This window comes from Globicephala melas, chromosome 16 (assembly GCF_963455315.2).
Source record: "Globicephala melas chromosome 16, mGloMel1.2, whole genome shotgun sequence".
NCBI classification, from domain to species: Eukaryota; Metazoa; Chordata; class Mammalia; order Artiodactyla; family Delphinidae; genus Globicephala; species Globicephala melas.
This window is the reverse complement of record NC_083329.1, coordinates 63,738,923-63,764,622: the sequence shown is the minus strand read 5'-3', so window position 1 is coordinate 63,764,622 and position 25,700 is coordinate 63,738,923. Positions and strand designations below refer to the sequence as shown.

The following is a 25,700-nucleotide window of genomic DNA, read 5'->3' as shown; positions in this document are numbered from 1 at the left end:
GGTGCGGTTCAATCCCTAGTCAGGGAACTAAGATCCCACAAGCTGATCCCACAAGCCTCACAGCCCAAAAAAGAAAAAAAAAAGTCACATAATGTCACTCCTCTGCTCAAAATTACTTCCATTTTGACTTCTAATTTCTCTTAGAATTAAATTGAAAATTCTTACCGTGGCTACTAGGTCTGACATGCTCTGCCTGCCCTCTGCCCCTCTCTTCCTTCTCTGACCTCAGTTTTTTTTATATTTATTTATTTATTTATTTTTGGCTGTGTCAGGTCTTAGTTGCGGCATGCGGGATCTTTCATTGCAGCACACGGGCTCTTCATTGCAGTGCTCAGGCTTCTCTCTAGTTGTGGGACATGGGCTCAGGAGTTGTGGCACTCAGGCTCTCTAGTTGTGGTGCACGGGCTCAGTGGTTGTGGCACGTGGGCTTAGTTGCCCCACAGCATGTGGGATCTTAGTTCCCCAACCAGGGATCTAACCCACGTGCCCTGCATTGGAAGGCAGATTCTTAACCACTGGACCACCAGGAAAGTCCCCTCCTATTTCTCCTATTTTTCCCATCTCCCTTGCTACAGCCATAGTAGGTTCCCTGATGTTCCTTGAGTACACCAGGCACACTCCAGCCCCAGGACTTGGCACTTGCTGTCCTTTCTACCGAGAAGACTTTCACCCCAAGCACTCACATGACTTACTTCCTCCAGATGTCAGGTCAGATGTTGTCTTGTCGATGGAGTTTTCTCTGAGCATGCTACATAAAATAACTGCCCACTCCATCAGCCCCATTCCTTTATCTCCGTTGCCCTGCTTTACTTTTCTTCATAGTACCCCCTGACATTATATATAGTTATTTGTTTATGATCTATCTCCTCCATGAGAATACAAACCCCATGAAGGCAGAGACTTTGTTTTGTTTCTGCTGCATCCCTTGTACTAGAGCAGTGTCGTAGGTGCTCAAAAAGTATTTGTTCAATGAATGAATGAGTGAATGCTTCCAATTTGGATGTGAATATAAAGATATTCATATAATGCTATTCCCTGAGCTCTAAGCACCAAAGAAATGACACATGCCCTTAAAACATTTTGTGAATTAGGCACGTTTTAATAGTATAACTGGGAAAAATAATTAAAATTATCCTGATGGTGCTTAAAAATACCTCACGGGAAGTAGTCAATATCCTCTGGTACAGAAGATGTTAGGGCAAATGTACACTCAATACTGATGGTACCACCATACCAATTGTGAAACTACTGAAATACTTCTGTACCTCAGTTGGTACAGAGCTGCTGTTCCTGAGCTTTAATCCCCCAAACACCACCACTTCAAGTGTTCCTCCAGCAGCCAGAGGAACTGCCAACCATGGCAGGGCACCTCCAGGACCCTGTCCAAAGCTGGGCAGCACAGGTACGTAATAGGTCATTGAATATTTAATATCACTGCTGGAGGTAGTAGCAATTAATAGATTAAAGGGAAGACCCTAAAGATGGGGTTATTAAAAGCTAAGGAAGGGGCTTCCCTGGTGGCGCAGTGGTTGAGAGTCCACGTGCCGATTCAGGGGTCACAGGTTCGTGCCCCGGTCCGGGAAGATCCCACATGCCGCGGAGCGGCCGGAGCCTGTGCTCCGCAACGGGAGAGGCCACAGCAGTGAGAGGCCTGCGTACCGCAAAAAAAACAAAAAAAAAAAAGCTGAGGAAAACAAACACATAAAAAACATCTTGCAATAGCTGCTAGCTCCAGTGAGTAAAATCCTTCCTGTTGCTGACGACAGTGTAAATGTCCCGATGTATAAATGACGTGTCACTTTTTCTAACGGGATAAAAAGCTCATTAAATTATCACCATGGATGCACATGCCAGTTACTACTAGAGCAGAGGCTGTAAAGGTTTACATTTTTATCTATGATTTACCTTCTGTTTGCACATTATTGTTGGCCTCATTTTCCAGAGTTTCCGGAATGAAAGAATTATTCTAATATCAATCCCTCAACAGCAGTTGATAAGCAGAAAGCAAAAGAGACCTTACCTTTCCTGTTAGGTGGCCTTTTCCTTGTTCCATACCCTTCACCACATTTAATAAAAGTGAGTTTGGATTTATATTTGTCCTTTAATATATCCACTAATCAAATGAATCATACAAGATAAACATATACCAGTTCTGGGAAGAGAGATCTCATTTTATAAGCTTATACAAGCAAATGATGATGGAACCTTTAAGAGACATTCTGATTTAACTCCTAGGTCTACTTTGAAAATACGAGATTCTTTTAATTCATATTTCATAGTATAATTTGTATTATTATTATTATAGCCACAATTTAAATGTAGACCACTTACAATTACTTGAGAAATAATAATAATAATATGATATCAGGACATGCTTTGAAAACAATCTGGAGGAAAATACACCAACTGTTAATAGTGGTTCTCTAGCAAAAAGAGATAAGAGCAGACTTTCACTTTCAACATTATTTAACACTGTATGTTATTTTTATTCCAAGGGGGAAAAAGCAATAAAGAGATTTTAAAGTACAAAAACATTGAAATATTTCAGTCAGTAAGAGACAAAGGTTCCCCTTCTTCACATATTCAAATGTCTTTGAAGCCTGCAAATCAATAACAAAAATACCATTTCACGGGTCCTTAATTTAGTTTGAAATCCCTTTCTTCAGGCTCAAAGAGAAGTTAATAAAGCATTGGCCTGAAACCATTACTGTTATGTGCACATAGGACTGGCATGAGTACCAGCCAGAGGCTTTTGATCTCAGTGACACAATTTCTATAGCACAACCAGTCCTGCCTCCATCACCCACAACTGCAGAGCAAAGATCTCTAAAAGCCTTAGATTTAGATTTTTTTTTAATGAGAGTGAGAACGATCTAATGTTTACTTACAAAGAGAAAACTATCCCATTTTGTTAAATTTTTATCTTGGAATGCTGCATAAAAACAAGGAAAGAAAGTCCACTGACTCATAATTGCCAACATTCATTGAGTTCTTCCTACATGCAAGATACATCATTTAATCCTCACAGCAAACACATGAAGTAATCATATGCTATTAGTCTACCCATTCTACCTAGGAGTATGTTGAGGCTCAAAGAGGTTGCCCAAAATCAACTAGCTCATAAGTGGGAGCTAGGAGCAATCCAGACAGACAAACCTGTGTTCATATCTACTACTCCGTCATGCTACCAAATCAGTCATTTCAGTGGCAGCGGTTGAGACTACATTTAGCAAACCAAAAAAGTGTATATACAAGTTTAATTTCTTCTACCTGCAGTTGTTCTAAAGGCTTAGCCTTTCACCTTAATGAAATATGTTTCAAAATCTGTCCAATATATTCTGGATTTCAGTCAAGCTAAAATCAGCATCAGGGTGAATTTTTGTTTCACATTTTAAAATATTTTTATCAGTAACCTTAACCCTTCTCCAAGTGTGTAAAGAACCACTTAAACTTTCAGAAAGCCATATTAATCCAAATTAAGGAAATGGATGCTTAAACAGATTTCAAAGCAATTTCTACCCAAAGGTTGAATCATCTATCTACTGCAAGCCTTACAAGGGAAGATATTGATGTCTGTGTACCTTTTCATTTTAAACAATATTTACACAGTCCAGTGTTTCTCTGAACAAGAAGCCTTGTGGTAGCCCGTACATGAAAACTCCCAACACTATGGCAACTAGAATGGCAATGATTGCACAATGATTCATCATGCACCCTGAATAGAAATTGTTTGCTGGGGACAGAAAAACAACTCAAAGCCATGCTTTACTGGAGAGGAACCCAGTTAAAGAATAATCTGTAGTGGTGGGTTTTTTAAGTGTTTATCAAATTTTTATACTTTTATGCTAGGACATCTATCTTAATATTAACTCTAGTTTAGAGAGGTAATTCATATGTCTCCTACAGAAATGTTCACAAATTCATTCTTTCACTCATTCAAGAAATTATGTGCACAAAGTAGCTGTCCTCCACTGCAGGTGCTGTGCTCGGTGCAAGGCATACCACTTTGAAGGAGATAAGCAGGAAGCCAGGCTCACTGAGCTTCCAGTATGACTAATAAGCAAATTGTCAACAAGAGGACAATATACACAGCTGGCCACCTGACGTATACGCAGGGTGCTCTGGGTAGCTGGGGCACACATAAATCCCAGAGGAAGTGATGGCTAGGCTGAGACCTGACTCAGGAGCATGACCCAACCAATCAAAAGCAGGGCAGGGGGCTTTCCTGGTGGCGCAGTGCTTGAGAGTCCGTCTGCCGATGCAGGGGACACGGGTTCGTGCCCCGGTCCGGGAAGATCCCACGTGCCGCGGAGCGGCTGGGCCCGTGAGCCATGGCCGCTGAGCCTGCGCGTCCGGAGCCCGCAACGGGAGAGGCCACAACAGTGAGAGGCCCGCGTACCACAAAAAAAAAAAAAAAGAAAGAAAGAAAGACGGGGATCCGATATGAGTTAAAAGCATAGTAGGAACATTTAAATAAACCATTCGCCCATTCGTTTCCCTCCATTTAAAAAAGCAGGGCAGGGAGGTGGGCAGGCCTCAGGGATGTTCCAGGCAGAGAAAGCAATAGGTATAAAGGTCTAAAGAGTGGAGAGCAGGGCACATCAAGGAACCAAGGTAGTTGTGAGTGGCTGAAACATGGGGTTGTAAGCATGGTGGTGGAGAGAAAATGAGGATAGAGAGATAAGTGGGGGGAGCACAGCATGAAGGGGCTTGTACCTAAAGGCCCCGCAATGGCAAAGAATGAGCTATCGCTACACGCACAATACGGGTAAATATCACAGACGTAAGGTAAAGCGAAAGAAGCTACATGCAAAAGAATACATACTGTATGATTCCATTTACATGAAATTCAAAACTAGGCAAAACTAATCAATGATGATAAGATCCAAAAATGGGAGAGGGTGCTGACACTGAACAGGATATGACTGAACAGGACATGGACTTTCCCTGGGGTGGTGGAAGTGTTCTACATCTTCATCTGGGCAGTGGTTAAACTGGTTATATGTGGACAAAAATTTATCAGGTTTACACTTATGATTTGTTCACATTGCCTTAATGAAAAAGGGGAGGGACTTCCCTGGTGGCCCAGTGATTAGGATTCTATGCTTCCACTGCAGGGGGCCTGGCTTCAATCCTTGGTCAGGGAACTAATATCCTGAAAGCCATGTGTCGTGGCCAAGAAAAAGGAGGAGGGTCAAATGAGCAGAAATAATAGTTAAGTATCTAACAAAAGATGACTTCATACATTGGAAAATGACTTGTGTATACAAATCAAAGGGATCAGTGATTTCTATAGAAAATTAAGAGATTTACGATAAGGTAAAAAATTTTTTTAATGAAGAGGGGTTGGGTCTTACCATTTGTGAAATATGGAGTTATAGACAGGTCTTAATCATAATATTTTCCTTATAGAAAAATCACATGTATACACATACTATACACATACCTATAGTATACACATATAGTAAACATAGTCATCAAATTTAAGATCGTATTACCTACCCTGAGGGTAAAATCAGGGTAGGAATACACAAGAGATTTCAACTGCACTGGTAAAGTTTTAAGCTGTGTGATACACACATGGGCATTTGTTATAGTATTCTTTGTACTGTTTTATACATATTAAATCTTTCATTTCTTACCATAACTAGAAAGAAAGACCACTATTTGCAGTGTGAAGCAATTAAAGGAGTCCTGTAAGGATTCAGGCATGAAATGATAGTGGCTTACCTACCGCAGTGGCTCTGAGGATGGAGGGAAGAGGACCTATGGGAGAGAGATGCGGAAGGCAAATCACCAGCATTTGGTAGTCAATCAGATGTAGATGTGAGGCAGAGGAAGGAGACAGGTTTTTGCCTGACCAACTGAATGAATGGTGGTGCCATTTATTGAGATGGGGAAACATAGAAAAATGAGCATGATTTTAAGAGGTGAGAGGAGGATGAATAACAAGTCCAGTTTTTCACAGAGTGACTTTGAATTGTCTCCAAAAGGAGATTTCCAAGAAGCAGGTAAAGCTACAGTCTGAAACTGAGGAATGAGAACTGAGTTAAGGATAGATTGGAGAGCCATCAACAAGTAGCTGATGATTGAAACCACAGACTTGGACAAAACTCCAGAGAAAAAATGGGGAGTAAACCCAGAAGAGAGTTTAGAAGGGAACCTTAGGACAGAAGGGAAGGAAGTCACAAAGGAGACAGAAAGAGCAGCCCAAGAAGTAGCAGGAAAAGCATAAGGGCGTACGTATCCTGGTAGCTAAGAAAAAGGAGTGTCAGGAAGGTGAGCATGGGGCTTCCCTAGTGGCGCAGTGGTTGGGAGTCCGCCTGCCGATGCAGGGGACACGGGTTTGTGCCCCGGTCCAGGAAGATCCCACATGCCGCGGAGCAGCTGGGCCCGTGAGCCATGGCCGCTGAGCCTGCACATCCGGAGCCTGTGCTCCGCAACGGGAGAGGCCACAACAGTGAGAGGCCTGCGTACCGCAAAAAAAAGAAGGTGATCATGGTCAATAGTGCCAAATTCTGATGCAAGCTCAGGGAAGGTAAGGACTGCGATGTAGGCCATTGAATTTGGCAGCCAGGAAGTCCTTAGTGACTATTACAAAAACTATTTCCTAGAAAGGTGAGGAGGAAGACTGGGATAAATTGAAAAGGGCAAAAGGGAAGTAGAGATACCAACTGTGGACTTCTTTTTCAGGAAGTTTGGCTCTAAAGGGAAGGCAAGAGATAGGGAAGGAGCAGGAGGGCAACAGGTTAAGGAAGGATTATTGGTTTGCTTGTATTTTTTCAAGCTGAGATACACAAAAGCATTTATGCATAAATTTATGATCATGAAATGTAAAATATGATAAAGAAAAAAGAAATGTGCGAATATATTATTATATAATATATATGGACCTATCCAGGTCTTCAAAATGAAGAAAACACAGCAAGGTTCTCATCAAGACAGCCACCTGGTTACAAACATATTTAAGTCATGTTAACATTTGAGAACTGGTGAAATAAAGCATAAACTGGGCAGATTTGAAACCATGAAGCAGAACATTATAGCAGAAAGATAAATGAATATCAAATGACTACTGTTAGAAAGATAGACCTTACTCAATTCCCTCCTCACCTTCCATCTGATAGTGCAAAAATATTCTTTGGCATTGAATGAAAGAATAATTTTGAGTGTAAATAGATAAAAGAAAATGAAGTTACTATTAAAGCCATTTTAGATCTCTATGCTCTACATTTTCATGAGAAACAGCCATTATTAAATACTTACCAGCTTTGGAGTTTTCAGGATGCTTGTCAGGGTGACATTCCAGGGCCCTGACCTTAAATTCTGCCAGGATTTGTTCAGCCTAAAAGAAAAATCAATGTTTAAAATAAGGAATCCAGGGCTCCCCTGGTGGCACAGTGGTTGAGAGTCCACCTGCCGATGCAGGGGACACGGGTTCGTGCCCCGGTCCGGGAAGATCCCACATGCCGCGGAGCGGCTGGGCCCGTGAGCCATGGCCGCTGAGCCTGCGCTTCCGGAGCCTGTGCTCCGCAACGGGAGAAGCCACAACAGTGAGAGGCCCGCGTCCCGCAAAATAAATAAATAAATAAATAAATAAAATAAGGAATCCAATTTGAATGGAATGAAGGAAGAAGTTGGGTGTCAGTTTTTCCCAAAAAAGCCATGATCACCCAACTTTTTATTTTGATCCCTATATTTGTATTTTGACTTTTTACTCTTAAGAAATTATTTTCTCAATAACAAAATTCAGAAAGTATCCAGTAAAAGTTCCTATTCAAAGAGTAGTCTGTGATGACAATTAAACTTGCTACTGTATTTAGATGATGGCCCAAGACATCTATGAGTTCAAATGTCAAAAATGGTCAGATAGGTTTATCCTAAGAATATATGAAAGGTGAGTTTACACATCCGAGTTCTTCTAAGGATGCTTAGCCACCAACCATTATTCAAGATGACTATCCAGGGACTTCCTTGGCATTCCAGTGATTAAGACTCTGAGCTTCCTTTGCAGGGGGCATGGGTTCAATCCCTGGTCGGGGAACTAAGATCCTGCATGCTATGTGATGTGGCCAAAAAAATTAAATTTAATTAAATTTTAAAAAATCAATTTAAAAAAAAGACTATCCAGTTTATAAATTACCCATTATAAAGTTCTTTCTGTCTGCCTTTTGGCCCTTTTCTTTTTTATTAAGAATTTCACAGTTGGGAATTAGGAGGTTAGATAAATGTAGTCAAAAGGTACAAACTTCCAGTTATAAAATAAGTACTAGAGATGCAATGTACAACATGATAAATATAATTAACACTACTGTATGTTATATATGAAGGGTGTTAAGAAAGTAAATCCTAAGAGTTCTCATCAGAAGGAAAAAAATTTCTATTTCTTTAATTTCATATTTATGTAGATGATGGATGTTCAATAAACTTACTGTGTAATCATTTCATGATGTATGTAAGTCAAATACTATGCTGTACACTTCAAACTTATACAGTGCTATATGTCAATTATATCTCAATAAAATTGGAAGGAAAATTTTTTCACAATTTTTAAAAAAAGGATAAACCTGATAATTTTGTTACCAATAAACAGTTTGGTTAGAGATTTTGATTGGGAAAACAGAAACTTCAACCCAAACTAAAATGAGATTTGAGGGCCATTTATGATTTTATTTGATTTCACTCACCCATCTAATCCTTATTATCATGAATTATCAAGACTTGGCTTCATTAATTATAATTGCAATGTCAACAGCAGGATACAACAGTGGTTATGTGGCTCTTGGATTCTGATTACTTTGTTTTAAATCCCAGTTCTGCCCTGAGATTTTAGGCAAGTTGTGTAATTTCTATGTGCCTAGGTTCCCTCATCTTTACGTTTCATGAATAAGTCGAGCACTTAACACAAAGCCCAATCACAGTAAGAACTCAATAATAGTAGCTATTATTAAATGTCAGTGGTTAAGTAACTTGAACTCATTTAGCTTATTACTATTACTCAGAAGCTGAGTTTTTTGTTAACTAAGCAGATGGAATTCGAATCTAATAATCGTAACCACCGTTTTATGTGGCCGAATTCTTCAGACTTAGGGACCTATTATCAAGTACTATATTTACTATACATGAATTAATGAAAGCAAATTGCCTCTTGTTTGAGAAATGAATTCTCAAGCAGTTCAGCTCAGTATTGTCAGAAGATTCATGGGAAAAACATTTTTATCAGCTCCACGTCATCCTTAATCAATTCTCATAAAAAAATCTTCACTTTTACAATCAAAGACAGGCTGTATTAGATATGAATATGTTTAAAGCCCAGACTGATATCTCTACTCTTTTCCATGTTAAGCATGTACTGGGAAACACTTGGAATAACAGGAAGAGATATATTTCCTAGTAAGAGCTGTAATTAATTATGTTTCCTCTTCCTGGGTGCTCCCTTTACCCCTTAGTCACCATAACCTGCTAATAGAATGAAGAAAATTGAGATTGGGGCTTGTTTTTATATTTTAAAAATTTTAAAGAATCTAGTAGTAAGCTTTTTTTTTTTTTTTTTTTTTTTTGCGGTACGCGGACCTCTCACTGTCGTGGCCTCTCCTGTTGCGGAGCACAGGCTCCGGATGCGCAGGCTCCGCGGCATGTGGGATCTTCCGTGACCAGGGCACGACCCCGTGTCCCCTGCATCAGCAGGCGGACTGTCAACCACTGTGCCACCAGGGAAGCCGTAGTAGTAAGCATTTTTAATTAACAAGTAATTTATGAATACTCACGAACTCTCTTTGAAAAAATTTCTATCAATACAGAATTTTTTTAAAAAAACCTTTACTCCTTTTCCCCTAAGATAACAGAATCCTTCAAGACACATTTTCACACACTTATATACATATTTATGTATATATTTTGGGGGGATTTAATAATACAAATGGATAAAATTATACCTATCTATCAAAGGTAGAAAGTTTGGGGTTTTTGTTTTATTTTTTAATTCCTATCCCATCTTTAAAAATTAAGAATAATCCATATCTGTCTTTCATTGCTTTTCATAGTTTTATTGTCACAAAGTTTATTACAAATCTCCTATGTACGGCTGGTTCTGGGTAAACTAACCAGTAAAGAGGCTTAGTTTGTCTTGGGCATGTTCTATTTATCTCCTGGCATCACCACCCTAAGTGTGGCCCATGGACAAGTGAGGCTCTCCATGTCAAGGTCCTCTGAATCTTGCCTTCCAGACCCAATGTCCAATGGTCTGGAAAGCTGCCTACTCTATTGGCCAATAAATATACAAAAAAGTTTCAACTTTACACATAATTAAATAAATCAACACATCCACGGGATGATCATGACCAGTGTCACTGAGGGTGCAAAGAAATGAACTCTCTCATGCTTTCCTGGTGAGGATGTAAATGGTTCACATTTTCTGGAAATCAATTGCGATATACACATATATAAAAATCCTTGGGAATTCCCTGGCGGTCCAGTGGTTAGGACTCCACGCTTTCACTGCTGAGGGCCCAGGTTCGATGCCTGGTCGGGGAACTAAGAGCCCACAAGACAGGTAGCACGGCCAAGAAAATAAATTTAAAAAAATTTTTTAATCCTGTAATTTTTTTCATACTCTTTAGTTCAACAATTTCAATTCTAGGAATTTGGCTAAGAGGATAATCAGAGGTAGGAAATGGATTTAGTTATAAGAAAGTTCAATGAATTAAAAGTTGTACACTTTAGGGCTTCCCTGGTGATGCAGTGGTTAAGAATCCACCTGACAGGGCTTCCCTGGTGGCACATTGGTTGAGAGTCCGCCTGCCGATGCAGGGGACACGGGCTCGTGCCCCGGTCTGGGAAGATCCCACATGCCGCGGAGCGGCTGGGCCCGTGAGCCACAACTACTGAGCTTGCACTCTAGAGCCGGCGAGCCACAACTACTGAGCCCACGTGCCACAAATACGGAAACCTGTGCACCTAGAACCCATGCTCTGCAACAAGAGAAGCCACCGCAATGAGAAGCCTGCACACCGCAACAAAGAGTAGCCCCCGCTTGCCGCAACTAGAGAAAACCCACACGCAGCAACAAAGACCCAATGCAGCCAAAAATAAATTCATTAAGTAATTAAATTAAAAAGTTATACATTTTAAACAAAAACCTATGTGCCTAGTAATAGGATATTTGTTAACGTTAATTGTAATATAGCTTTAAGATGGGATATTTTGCAGTCATTAAAAAAATCATCTTTTAGTAGAAGACAATAATCTGAGAAATTTTATATAATGCATTCTATGAGAAAAGGTAAGCTACAAAGTATTATGTACGGTATAAAACCTTAATGTTTTCTCAAAAGGAATTACATAACATGTGAATATGTAAAATAAAGATAATGATAATAATAGCTAAGATTTATTGAGACCTACTCTGTGCCAGGCACTGTTCTAAGTACTTTATATATAGCATCTCATTTAATTCCCACAGCAATTCTATGAGGTGGGTACTATTATTATTCCCATTTTTCAGATTAGGAAACCAAGACATAGGAAAGTTAAGTAATTTTCCCAAAGTCACAGAGCTACTAAGTGGCAAAGCCAGGATTTCAACTCAGACAGTCTGACTCCAAACCCATACAAAAATATATATATAGGGCTTCCCTGGTGGCGCAGTGGTTGAGAGTCCGCCTGCCGATGCGGGGGACACAGGTTCGTGCCCCGGTCCGGGAGGATCCCACATGCCACAGAGCGGCTGTGCCCGTGAGCCATGGCCGCTGGGCCTGCGCGTCCGGAGCCTGTTGCTCCACGGCGGGAGGGGCCGCGGCGGTGGCAGGCCCACGTACCGCAAAAAAAAAAAATATATATATATATATATATTTATACATATACACATGTACTTATTACATAATACATAAATACAGCATATATGTACGCATAATTGGCATGCCTATGTCATACTCCCAAACATTAAGCATTTTTCTCTGTGCTCTCTTCATACTCCTCATTTCTTTATTGAACATACATTAATTTTAGAAATTAAATTTTAAAACTTAAAAACTTATCTTTTCCATATCCTAATAGCACAGTATTTTGCTCTGTGCCAGGAAATACTCATGTGCAATAAGGAGTAATTTGATTCCCACTTGAACAGATCTTCTCCAGCTTTTCCCTGGCCACACAAATGCCCTCTGACTCTCCCTCCATGCATTTAAATTTTAACCAAGTAAGATCGTTTCATGCCCCATCTCTTCTCTGAAGTCTTCTCAGATATTCTTTCCTTAATTCCTGTTGCACTTATAAACAGTACCGCACAGCACAGTACTTATTTGTCCTGGAATTGTTTCCTGTGTATGAGCTTTGATTCTTCGACTGGATGCCAATTTCCTTATACACTCGCACCATGTCTCACTTTTTTGTTTTGTTCTCCCCCCATCACGTCTAGTACTGGACCAATGCCAAGTGTTGAATGAATACTTGTTTATAGACTGACAGATATTCTTCAAATAACATGACTGTAGTGTAATAGAAGCATTCTGAAAATGTGATTTATTCTTTAAAAGAATACATTGATTCATGTGCTGGAAATGTATATGCTACAGAATATGTTGCAGAAAAGACAAGACCCATTTTAATAAGTGGGTTAACATCCATCATTTCGATTTACTTAGTTTGAAACTGGATTTTTCCCACAAAACGCCCGATATTAGTAATATCCCTGAAGTAGATTTCATGAGAGATCATCTTACATCATTCTAATGAAATGATAATTAATTAACATGAGCTATAGAAGTGATTTGAGCCATAAAATATACAATGGTAATACTGGGTTAAAATCCATAAAATACAATAACTATCTATTAATCCACAGTGACAAAAATAGTTGAATAAGTAAGTAAATGTGGGAGAAGGGGTAGCTTTTCTTTACAGAAGAATTCCAAGTAATAAATGTAAACGGATGAGGAAAATAGAAAGTCACCATTAGGCAAACACCATAACAGTAACTCTTATAGGCAAGATTCCCTAAAGGATGCTAAAATCAGTGGGTGAACGTTTGAGGAGAAACACTGTGGTCTCAAAGAACTGTCACCAATATATTTGTTAACTACAAAAGGGAAAATAGTAACCCTACACTGCAAAAACCTGGCAGAAGAAAGCTGACAGACACATCTTAACCAAATGATCAAGGTTAATAAGACATATTACATCAGGTACCCCTGAAATGATGCACTGGGAAAGGCACACCATCACTTCTGTGGTGTTCTTTCCAAAAACACATAAACTCACTCTAATCATGGAAAAAGATCAAGCAAAGCAAAATTGAGGGACATTCTACAAAACAACTCACCACTACTCTTCAAAGTGTCCAGGTCTTGAAAGACAAGGAAGATATGAAAAACTGTCATTTTGGAGGAAATTAAGGGAACCAGACAACTAAGTACAATAAAGGATCCTGGCTTGGATCTTGGAAGAGAAAAAGGGCATTAGTAGAAAAATTGATGAAATTGGAAGGAGCCCTATACTTTAGGTCAGGGGTTGACTAACTCTGGCCCACAGCCCACGTCTGGCCTACCACATGTTGTTTTTTCTTTGTTGTTTTTTTTGGGTTTTGTTTTGTTTTTGTTTTTTTGTGTTTGCTGTGCGCGGGCCTCTCACTGTTGTGGCCTCTCCCGTTGCGGAGCACAGGCTCCGGACGCGCAGGCTCAGCGGCCATGGCTCATGGGCCTAGCGGCTCCGTGGCATGTAGGATGTTCCCAGACTGGGGCACGAACCCGTGTCCCCTGCATCGGCAGGCAGACTCTCAACCACTGCGCCACCAGGGAAGCCCCCACCTGTTTTTAAAATAAAGTTTTATTGGAAGACAGCCATGGTCATTCATTTACATGTTATCTATAGCTACTTTCTCACAATGGCCAAATTGAGTGGTTGTGGCAGAGACCATAAATCCTGCAAAATCTAAAATATTTGCTATCTCAGGGTCAGCACCAAGAGGACACACACAGGGACTTCCGTGGCGGTCCAGCAGTTAAGACTCTGCGTTCCCAATGCAGGGGACATGGGTTCGATCCCTGGTCAGGGAACAAAGATCCCGCTTGCCACACACGCAAAAAAAAAAAAAAAAAAAAAAAAAGACAAGCAGGACACCTGGGTTTAAGGAAGTACTCACTCTCTCTCAGGTCTCTGCACTTGCAGAAACCCTGAGAGTTAGTGCCTCCTTAAATTTTGCATCATAAGCACTCTGCTTGCCTCATCCTAGTGCTGACCCTGTCTATCTGGTCCTTTACAAAAAATGCTTGATGACCACTGGTTGAGTTAATACTATTGTACCAATGTTAATTTTCTGATTTTGATAATGGTACTACCATTAAATATGATGTTAACATTAAGGAAGCTGGGTGAAGTGTATACAAGAACTCTATTATGTTTGCAACTTTTCTGTAAGCCAAAAATTATTCCAGTATAGATGGCGCACAGAGGATTTTTGGAGCAGAGAAACTACTCTCTATGATACACTATGATAAGGTGGATAAATGTCATTATACACTTGTCCAAACCCACAGAAAGTACAAACCCAAGAGTGAACCATAATGTAAACTATAGACTTTGGGTGATGATGATGTGTCAATGTAGGTTCATCAGTTGTAACTCTGGTGGGAATGTGGATAATGGGAGAAGCTATGCATCAGTGGAGGGGGCAGGTATATAGGAAATCTCTGTATCTTGCCCTCCATTTTGCTATGAACCTAAAAATTGCTCTTCAAAAACTTCTATTAAAAATCATTTCAAAATAAAATATTTTAAAAATAATGCGAATTATAGAATAGAATGGGGACTTCCCTGGTGGTGCAGTGGTTAAGAATCCGCCTGCCAATGCAGGGGACACAGGTTCGAGCCCTGGAAGATCCCACATGCCTCGGAGCAACTAAGCCCGTGAACCACAACTACTGAGCCTGTGCTCTAGAGCCCGCGAGCTACAACTACTGAAGCCTGCACACCTAGAGCCCGTGCTCTGCAACAAGAGAAGCCACTGCAATGAGAAGCTCGTGCACCACAAGGAAGAGTAGCCCCCTCCTGCAGCAACTAGAGAGAGCCCATGCGCAGCAACGAAGACCCAACGCAGCCAAAAATTAATTAATTGATTTTAAAAAAATAGAATAGAATGAATTTATGAAGTTCCAAGTGTACATTATTACTGTGAGGCCAAAACAACTCCCTCAACCACGACAATTTACTATATGCCAGGCACCATTCTAAGCACCTTATGTATCATGTCTCATTTAATCCCAACAACACCTCCATGAGGTGAGTACTATTATTATCCCCATTTGCAGATTAGGAAACCCAGCCATAGGAAAGTGAAATAATTTTCCCAAGGTCACATAGCCAATAAATGGTTAAGATTTAAACCCAAGTGGTCTGAAGTCAATAAGAAAGAGAACTAGAAAAAAAATAGGTGTTTCTATTTATTGAGTTTATGCTCAGTTTTCAAGTCCATGAAATCTTGAAATGAGAAAGTCTTATTACTACTGAAATGTTGACCAGATATTAAAAAATTAATTAAGATCCACACCCAAGAGGCTGCCTTACACCACTAGTGTGTGGTATATGCATCAATAAGGACTTCAGAAGATTTCATAGCATGCGTCTATGTAAAATCTGATTTAGGGAGAAAAAGCTAACTGATTTGGGCTCAAATTTCAGTAAATGTTTTTGAACAGGGGGTATTTGTTTCCTACTCAGCAGCATGGAAATCCTCCCATGGCCTCATATATGTCATTTAATTAATTTCCAACACACGCTTTAAAATGTAAGAACTGTATACTAAAGCAAAGAATTATGTGTGTATCTAACTCAATTGTTGTAAGTGGAATCGAAATATCAAGCTGCTTTGAAATTATAACTGCTAAATTGCTCTTGGATAGGAACAGTTCTGGTTAATTTTTTTAGAGCATCAGATCAAGGAATATTTGAAGTAAAGAAAATCCATGCAACACAATTTAAGTAAAGGAAATGTCATAGTAATACTCAAAAAAAGGCATTAAAATATTTTTCAGTGAGAAGGATACATATAAAAAGAGGGGAGAGGGGAATTCCCTGGAAGTCCAGTGGTCAGGACTCCGCCCTTCCACTGCAGGAGGCACGGGTTTGATCCCTGGTCAGGGAACTAAGATCCCGCAAGCCGAGCGGTGTGGCCAAAACAAACAAAAAAAAAGGTGGGGCACGGGGGAAGATATATATAAAAAGAATCGACAAAATTGTGACAGGTCATTGCATTTTAAATAAATGACTGTTACCTACACATGCTATGCCATTGACAGGATTAGTAAAATACATCCGGAAGAAGGAATGTCAAGACAATGCTTTTATTCTCCTTTTAATATATGCTACGGTATACACCGTAGTCTATTCAAGACTAATCTTTCTTTGTGGAAAGATTGAAAAGACAATAACATAACTACAAAAGACTGACTAAAGGGTCAAGAGATTTATTAAGGGGCTATTACAACCTTTATAACCTAGCATGACAATATTTTTTATAAATCCAAATCGTGAAACTTTTCAAATTAAATTATGTTCCTTTGATTCAGATAGTTCCTTCAAAAATTATCTGGCAAGAGTATAATCCAAAGTATGAATAACACATAATAAGCTTTCTCAGTTGCTCTAAGTGTGTTTAACTACAAGGAACCTAAGATAACTTCCTCAGGGTGACGAAATTAGAGATAATCCCTTGTGTCCAATATTATTCTATTCTCCAAACAAAATGAAGTACATTTTATTACTTAACTCCAGCCTTATGAAACAGATGAATAGAAAAATAATTTGCTTTAAAATATTTTAATATTAATGGCTATATTTTAGTAATAAAATAAAATAAATATTTTAATACTTGTTATATAAATATAAAATAATATGAACATATTTAATAATATAATTGAAATATATTTCATATTCATCTCAATATTTAAAATATTAAAAAACTGTAAATAAATGAAATGTTTAACAATAAGAGAATAACCAATTGTGGTACAATAGTAAAATGAAATATGCAATCATTAACACATATATGAAGAATCTTTAGTAGCCTGGAGAAATCCTTGTTATAATGTTAACAGATAAAAAGCAAACTTGTCTTCAAAAATATATATATAGGAAAAAGACTGGTGATTAATATACCAGACATTAATAGTGTTACCCTTGGGAGGTAGAATTATAAATGAGCTTTCCATAATTTAAAAAACTTTTACAACCTTTATAATTATCTACGGGGACCTTTAAAAACATTGTTCCATTATAGATCAAGTGAACAATTATAGAGTTTTCACACATTTTGTTTCAGAAGCCAGACTTTAAAGAAGTAATTCCTCTCACACAATTTGAAATATTAACATAAAACGATGTTTCTTGGTTTATATAATTTAACTACTCACATAAAAGTACATATTTTAATAAAAGATTTTAAAATCACTAATTGCTAGAAAATTACATCTCATCTCAATTACAGTGTAAATTGCCATAATAAAGAAATAGCTTATGTATACTATGAAACACGCCAATAGCAATTAGAATTAAATTTCAAATATGTATTTTTAGTATATTTGAAATAGAGTCTATGGCCATGTGACAGAATACACATATTCAATCAGAAGCTTCCATAAAACTGAAAAAGGACATTATTCAAGTAAAGACCCAGCACATATTTAAGTCCTTAACTTTCTCTGAGCCAAAAGTGCTTTAAAATAATACAAGATTAGATTTTTAGGCAACGTAAGTTCCAAATTAAAACCTTAAATAAAAACTTGAAATACTGTTGTGAAAAAGAACGGCATTATTCACTGCCTTACCGAAGACAGTTCATCACATCCCAGTAACGTGTAGTAATCTTCACTGTCTTCCAACCTGTAATTCAGTATCGCGTCCATTTAGATTACTAAATCAGCTTTTCTTCCCTCTGAAACAAGAGGCACAATGAACTGCGAATTAACAGGAAAAGCTCTATGAGGTCTGGTTTACAGCTGCGCGTTCCAAACGACAATAACTAGATTTAAGTCTGGCCACAGTCAACACACCAGATGTCATCCTAGACCTTTGTAAACTCTACCTTTCATTGGCTGTTTATACAAGAGAAAAGAATAGCCCACGAGCAGAACTGTTGCAGTGCTGCCTGGGATCTGTAGTTTGAATTTATGTAAGCGACGTAGATGAACCATTTCTCTCATGAGTCGACAAAGACTGTCCATTTTTACACACTCCCCAAATTGGCCATCTCTTCATCTCCTATATATTTTTATCTTTTTCCATTTTTTTTAAGGGATAGAAAAAAAATTGAAGCATTATGGTAAAATCTTAGGATTTGTTAAACATGAGTAGTAGGCGCTTTTCTGAGTGTTTACAGTATTTCCTAAGTTTTAAAATAGTTTAAGAGTAGAAAGAAATAGACTAAGAAAGCAAGTTTGTATTCATTTGACAATCTATTCATTCAATAAATATTTATTGAGGACCTATTTTATATTCAGCACAATTGTAGAAAAAGGTGTGGTAAACAAGTCTCTGTTTTTAGGGAGCTTACATTCTGACAGAGGGAGGCAGACAAGACACATGCAAACAAAGAGGATTATTTAAAATAGTGATTTGTGTCACAAAGGAAATAAAATGTGCCAGTGGGAAGGAGAACTGTATGATGACTGGGGTCTGATCACTGTGCCATTTCTCCTGGGCTGGCTCTCTCCACACTCAGGAGTGTGTCTGGCCTAGGGTGGGTCCAGGGTGCCTGTATTTCAGCTCACTGTGGCCCTAAGAAATGCAGGATTTAGAGAAGACAGTGAGTGGTCAGGGATACATTTTAACTGCCTTAACCCTTTAAATGCCTCCATAAACTATTGCCTTAAAGAAATACTTTTTCATTGAGCTCACCAATATACATTTTTTAAGGTTTATTTCTAAAGAGAAATCACTGAAGTCCCATTTTTACTAATCCGTCATTATATATCATTTCTTGCTGAAAGTTTGGTGTGGAATTTTAAAACGAAGTACAAATTTTGTTTTGGAAATTTCACAACCCTTGAGGTATTTGGAGGCCCATTTGGGCATCCCAAAATCCTGACCAGAATAACTAACAAATGGCCTTAAAAGGATATGAAGTTACAGCTGTGAAAAACAGTGGTGATTCCTCAACAAATTAAACATAGAATTACCATATGATCCAGCAATTCCACTTCTGGTATACCCAAAAGAATTGAAAAAAGGAACTCAAACAGATATTTGTACACCCATAATCATAGCATCACTATTCACGATAGCCAAGACGTAGAAGCAACCGAAGTGTCCATTAACAGAAGAATAAACAAAATGTGGTATATACATACAATGGGATATTATTCAGCCTTAAAAGGGAAGGAAATTCTGACACATGCTACATGGATGAACCTTGAAGACATGCTAAGTGAAATAAACCAATCACAAAAGACAAATTCTGTATGGTTTCACTTATATGAGATACATAGAGTAGTCAAATTCATAGAAACAGAAAGAAAAAGAGAGGTTACCAGGAGGCTGGGGGGAGGGACAAATGGGGAGTTACTGTTTAATGGGTATGGAGTTTCAGTTTGGGAAGATGAAAAATGTCCTGGAGTTGGATGGGCATGATGGTTGCACAACAGTGTGAATGTTCTTAATGCCATTGAACTGTACGCTTAAAATGGTAAATTTTTTGTTATATATACTTTACCACAATCAAAAAGAAAAGTTATATCCCTCGAACACTAGACAACCTTGCCCAGAAAAAAAAGTTTGCTGCCATTACTCTCTATCCTGAGAACAGGCAGGACAATGCTTTGATGTTGTTCTAAAGAACAAAGAGAAAAGATGATTAAGAAAGGAATTTTGGTAAAGCAGCCACTCATGTTTTATTAAATGCAATGGAAGGCTCTTTTCCTAGACCAATATTGTTCTCACCTTCTGCATATTAAGGTTAGTAAAGAGTCCTAGACACATTCAACATCTGCTGGCAACAGGGGACTTCCCTGGTGGTTCAGTGACTAAGTCTCCGCACTCCCAATGCAGGGAGCCTGGGTCTGATCCCTGGTCAGGGAGCTAGATCCCACATTCCTCAACTAAGATCCCGCATGCCAAAACGAAGATCACACGTGCTGCAACTAAGAACAGGCACAGACAAATAAATAAATGAATATTTAAAAGAAAAATCTACTGGCAGCAGAAGAAACTGGTACATCCTTTCTGAAATGGAAATTCGCTTTCAAAAGTCAGAATTTTACATAATATTGTCTAGGCAATTCCATACCTAGGAATTTATGCAAAGATTATAATCAAGAATGTGTACAAAGATACAGCTGGTTATCTTTACCAAAACACAGTTACAATAATGAAAATTTTTTAGGAAAATTAAATGTCCAACAATCATTTAAATAATGATCCACAGTAGTACACCGTGTAGTCATTTTAAATGATATAGAAAAATATTTAATGCCTGGGAAACGTTCACACATTGTCAGATGAATAAAAAGGTTACAAACAATATGCATTATTGTAAACATTCACTGAGCATTGAGACTTATGCACATGATTGGGTATAATTTAAAAAGGAAGAAAATATAAAAGTTAAGTTTTAGAAGTATGGTATGATTCCTGTTTTGTAAATATACAGATCTTCCTTGACCCCTTACCGTGGGGTTACAACACGATAAACCCATCCTAAGTCAAAAATGCTTTTAACCCACCTAAATTGCTGAACACCATAACTTAGCCTAGCCTACCTTAAATGTGCTCAAAACACTTACATTAGCCTACAGTTGGGAAAAATCACCTAACAGAAGCCTATTTTATAATAAAGTGTTGAATATTTCATGTAACTTATTAAATACTTATTGAGTATCATACCACATGTCGCTAGCCTGGGAAAAGATCCAAATTCAAAGTTCAAAGCACGGTTTCTACTGTACGCGTATCTCTTTTACACCATTGTTAACTTGAAAAATCCTAAACTGAACCATTGTAAGTCAGGGACCATCTGTATATGTTATGTATATTTATAAAATATGCAAAAGCATATACACCAAAATAGACCAATTGTCACTAGGTAACAGGGTCACCTATTTTTATATATTTCATTCTTTTTGCTTATCTACATTTGCTAAGATAAACATATAATATTCGAGTAATAAGAAAAAAGCAATAAAAAGCAAGTCAGTTCATGTATACACTACCAAATGTAAAATGGACGGTTAGTGGGAAGCTGCTGCATAGCACAGGGAGATCAGCTTGATGCTTTGTGACCCCCTAGAGGGGTGGGATAGGGAGGGTGGGAGGGAGGCTCAAGAGGGAGGGGATATGGGGATATATGTATACATAGAGCTGATTCACTTTGTTGTACAGCAGAAACTAACAACACTGTAAAGCAATTATAATCCAATAAAGATATAAAAAAATAAGTCAATAAAAACTACAAAACACCAAACATCACATAGCTATTTACTGACTTAGTAGAGATGACAATTCAGAGGGCGCTATTCAAGAATTTGTTCTTCAGTTGGTTTGGTTTGGTTTGTTGCATGCTCTACTGCATGTAATAAGCCAATTTATTCACCCTTCGAAGCAGCTAACACTGTGCAGTGGGTTGGACATAGAAGAACGAAATGAATCCTGCCATCGCAGAGCTTCCCGTCTCACAGGGGTCTTGGCCACTGGCAGGTCCAATTGTTGTCTCCTCTGAGTGATCCCTTGCTTACAGGAATCACAGTGCAATGGAAACAATGCTGAACCCTGCTCCTTATTCCTTGAATAAGACTATGCTTTAATCACCACACCTCACATACCAGAAAATTAATTTCGTTGAGAACACAAGATTAACTCAAATTAAGCTTTAGCACATTACATAATCAAATGCTAAATTGTGTGGTTTTGAGGGAAAATTTAAAAGAAATTCATAGACGCATTCACAAATTACATGGAAAAAAGGAGGAAGGGGCAAAATGCAAAAGCTGTCGAAGAGAGATGAAAATGTCCATAGCATGTTCAGGGAAAGGTGAGGAAAACAACTTTACAGCAGAATGTGTTGAAAAGCCTTTAAGACTAGTGTTGAAGATGAGCCCTGGGCCAGAATGTTGAGAGCCTTGATGATCAGGCCAAGAACACTGAGCGAGTGTGGAGGTAACAGGGAACTGCTGTAGTTTCTCAAGCATGTGACATGTTAAAAGTGAAATTTTATGAAGATTAAATCTGGTGGCTGTGTGCATTTGAAGGAAGGAATAGCTGGAAAACAATGACAAATGTGGTTTAACCCTGACTTTGAATTTTATTTTAAATTTTATTTTTTAATGGGCACTACATTCACATAGAACAAAAATTTTTTTTTGTTCTCTCTCTCTCTCTCTCTCTCTCTCTCTCTCTCTCTATCTATCTATCTCTGTCTCTATCCACACACAAATCTTATTGGTTCGGTTTCTCTGGAGAACCCTGACTAATACACCTGCAATTCTTTCTTTTTTTTTTTTTTTTATGTCTCATGACTTATTTTTCGCTTTTTTTATTTTTAATTTTTTATCAGAGTAATTTGATTACAATATTGCTTGTTCTAGGAATATACAATCTGATTCATTTGTACATATACATACCTATTCATCTACAGATCCTCTTCCCATTTAGGTTATTACAGAGTGTTGAATAGACTTCCCATGTTATACTGTCGCTTTTTTCTTTTTTGAATTTTATTTTATTTATTTTTTTATATAGCAGGTTCTTATTAGTCTTCCATTTTATACACATCAGTGTATACATGTCAATCCCAATCTCCCAGTTCATCACACCACCATACCCACCACCCCACCGCCTTCCCCCCTTGGTGTCCATACGTTTGTTCTCTACATCTGTGTCTCAATTTCTGCCCTGAAAACTGGTTCATCTGTACCATTTTTCTCAGTTCCACATATATATGCGTTAATATACGATATTTGTTTTTCTCTTTCTAACTTACTTCACTCTGTATGACAGTCTCTAGATCCATTCACGTCTCAACAAATGACCCAATTTTGTTCCTTTTTATGGCTGAGTAATATTCCGTTGTATATATGTACCACTTCTTTATCCATTCATCTGTCAATAGGCATTTAGGTTGCTTCCATGACCTGGCTATTGTAAATAGTGCTGAAATGAAAATTGGGGTGCATGTGTCTTTTTGAATTATGGTTTTCTCTGGGTATATGCCTAGTGGTGGGATTGCTGGATCATATGGTAATTCTATTTTTAGTTTTTTAAGGAACCTCCATACTGTTCTCCATAGTGGATGTATCAATTTACATTCCCACCAACAGTGTAAGACGGTTCCCTTTTCTCCACACCCTCTCCAGCATTTGTTGTTTGGAGATTTTCTGATGATGCCCATTCTTTTTTTTTTTTTTTTTTTGCGGTACGCGGGCCTCTCACTGTTGTGGCCTCTCCCGTTGCGGAGCACAGGCTCCGGACGCGCAGGCTCAGTGGCCATGGCTCACGGGCCTAGCCTCTCCACGGGATGTGGGATCTTCCCAGACCGGGGCACGAACCCATGTCCCCTGCATCGGCAGACGGACTCTCAACCACTACGCCACCAGGGAAGCCCTGATGATGCCCATTCTAACTGGCGTGAGGTAATACCTCATTGTAGTTTTGATTTGCATTTCTCTAATAATTAGTGATGTTGAGCAGCTTTTCATGTGCTTCTTGGCCATCCGTATGTCTTCTTTGGAGAAATCTCTGTTTACATCTTCTGCCCATTTTTGGATTGGGTTGTTTGTTTTTTTAATATTGAGCTGCATGAGCTGTTTATGTATTTTGGAGATTAATCCTTTGTTCATTGATTCGTTTGCAAATATTTTCTCCCATTCTGAGGGTTGTCTTTTCGTCTTGTTTATGGTTTCCTTTGCTGTGCAAAAGATTTGAAGTTTCATTAGGGCCCATTTGTTTATTTTTGTTTTTATTTCCATTACTCTAGGAGGTGGATCAAAAAAGATCTTGCTGTGATTTATGTCAAAGAGTGTTCTTCCTATGTTTTCCTCCAAGAGTTTTATAGTGTCCGGTCTAACATTTAGGTCTCTAATCCATTTTGAGTTTATTTTTGCATACGGTGTTAGGGATTGTTCTAATTTCATTCTTTTACATGTAGCTGTCCAGTTTTCCCACCACCACTTATTGAAGAGACTGTCTTTTCTCCATTGTATATCCCTGCCTCCTTTGTCATAGATTAGTTGACCATAGGTGCATGGGTTTATCTTTGGGCTTTCTATCTTGTGCCATTGATCTATGTTTCTGTTTTTGTGCCAGTACCATATTGTCTTGATTACTGTAGCATTATACTATAGTCTGAAGTCAGGGAGTCTGGTTCCTCCAGCTCCGTTTTTTTCCCTCAAGACTGCTTTGGCTATTCGGGGTCTTTTGTGTCTCCATACAAATTTTAAGATTTTTTGTTCTAGTTCCGTAAAAAATGCCATTGGTAATTTGATAGGGATTGCATTGAATCTGTAGATTGCTTTGGGTAGTATAGTCATTTCCACAATATTGATTCTTCCAATCCAAGAATATGGTATATCTCTCCATCGGTTTGTATCATCTTTCATTTCTTTCATTAGTGTCTTATAGTTTTCTGCATACAGGTCTTATGTCTCCCTAGGTATGTTTATTCCTAGGTATTTTATTCTTTTTGTTGCAGTGGTAAATGGGAGTGTTTCCTTAATTTCTCTTTCAGATTTTTCATCATTAGTGTATAGGAATGCAAGAGATTTCTGTGCATTAATTTTGTATCCTGCAAGTTTACCAAATTCATTGATTAGCTCTAGTAGTTTTCTGGTGGCATCTTTAGGATTCTCTATGTATAGTATCATGTCATCTGCAAAGAGTGACAGTGTTACTTCTTCTTTTCCAATTTGTATTCCTTTTATTTCTTTTGCTTCTCTGATTGCTGTGGCTAGGAGTTCCAAAACTATGTTGAATAATAGTGGCGAGAGTGGACATCCTTGTCTTGTTCCTGATCTTAGAGGAAATGCTTTCAGTTTTTCACCATTGAGAATGATGTTTGCTGTGTGTTTGTCATATATGGCCTTTATTATGTTGAGGTAGGTTCTCTCTATGCCCACTTTCTGGAGAGTTTTTATCATAAATGGGTGTTGAATTTTGTCAAAAGCTTTTTCTGCATCTACTGAGATGATCATATGGTTTTCATTCTTCAATTTGTTAATATGGTGTATCACATTGATTGATTTGCATATATTGAGGAAACCTTGCATCCCTGGGATAAATCCCACTTGATCATGGTGTATGATCCTTTTAATGTGTTGTTGGATTCTGTTTGCTAGTATTTTGTTGAGGATTTTTGCATCTATGTTCATCAGTGATATTGGTCTGCAATTTTTTGTTTTGTAGTATCTTTGTCTGCTTTTGGTATCAGGGCGATGGTGGCCTCATAGAATGAGTTTGGGAGTGTTCCTTCCTCCATAATTTTTTGGAAGAGTTTCAGAAGGCTGAGTGTTAACTCTTCTCTAAATGTTTGATAGAATTCACCTGTGAAGCCATCTGGTCCTGGACTTTTGTTTGTTGGAAGATTTGTAATCACAGTTTCAATTTCATTCCTTGTGATTGGTCTGTTCATATTTTCTGTTTCTTCCTGGTTCAGTCTTGGAAGGTTATACCTTTCTAAGAATTTGTCCATTTCTTCCTGGTTGTCCATTTTATTGGCATAGAGTTGT

At 38.4% G+C, this 25,700-nt stretch overlaps 1 protein-coding gene across 1 annotated transcript in view; it reads right to left on the bottom strand.

Annotated features, from left to right (window-relative positions):
• Window positions 1-18,083, bottom strand: part of DNAJC12 (DnaJ heat shock protein family (Hsp40) member C12) — a 34,356-nt gene extending 16,273 nt beyond the window's left edge. The window contains exons 1-2 of the mRNA XM_030862377.2: window positions 17,817-18,083; window positions 7,267-7,345 (exon numbers count right to left, since the gene is read on the bottom strand). Of these exons, the coding sequence (XP_030718237.1) occupies window positions 7,267-7,345; window positions 17,817-17,894 (157 nt within the window). The 5' untranslated portion in view covers window positions 17,895-18,083. The remainder of the gene's footprint in view (window positions 1-7,266; window positions 7,346-17,816) is intronic.
• Window positions 18,084-25,700: the final 7,617 nt, after the last annotated feature.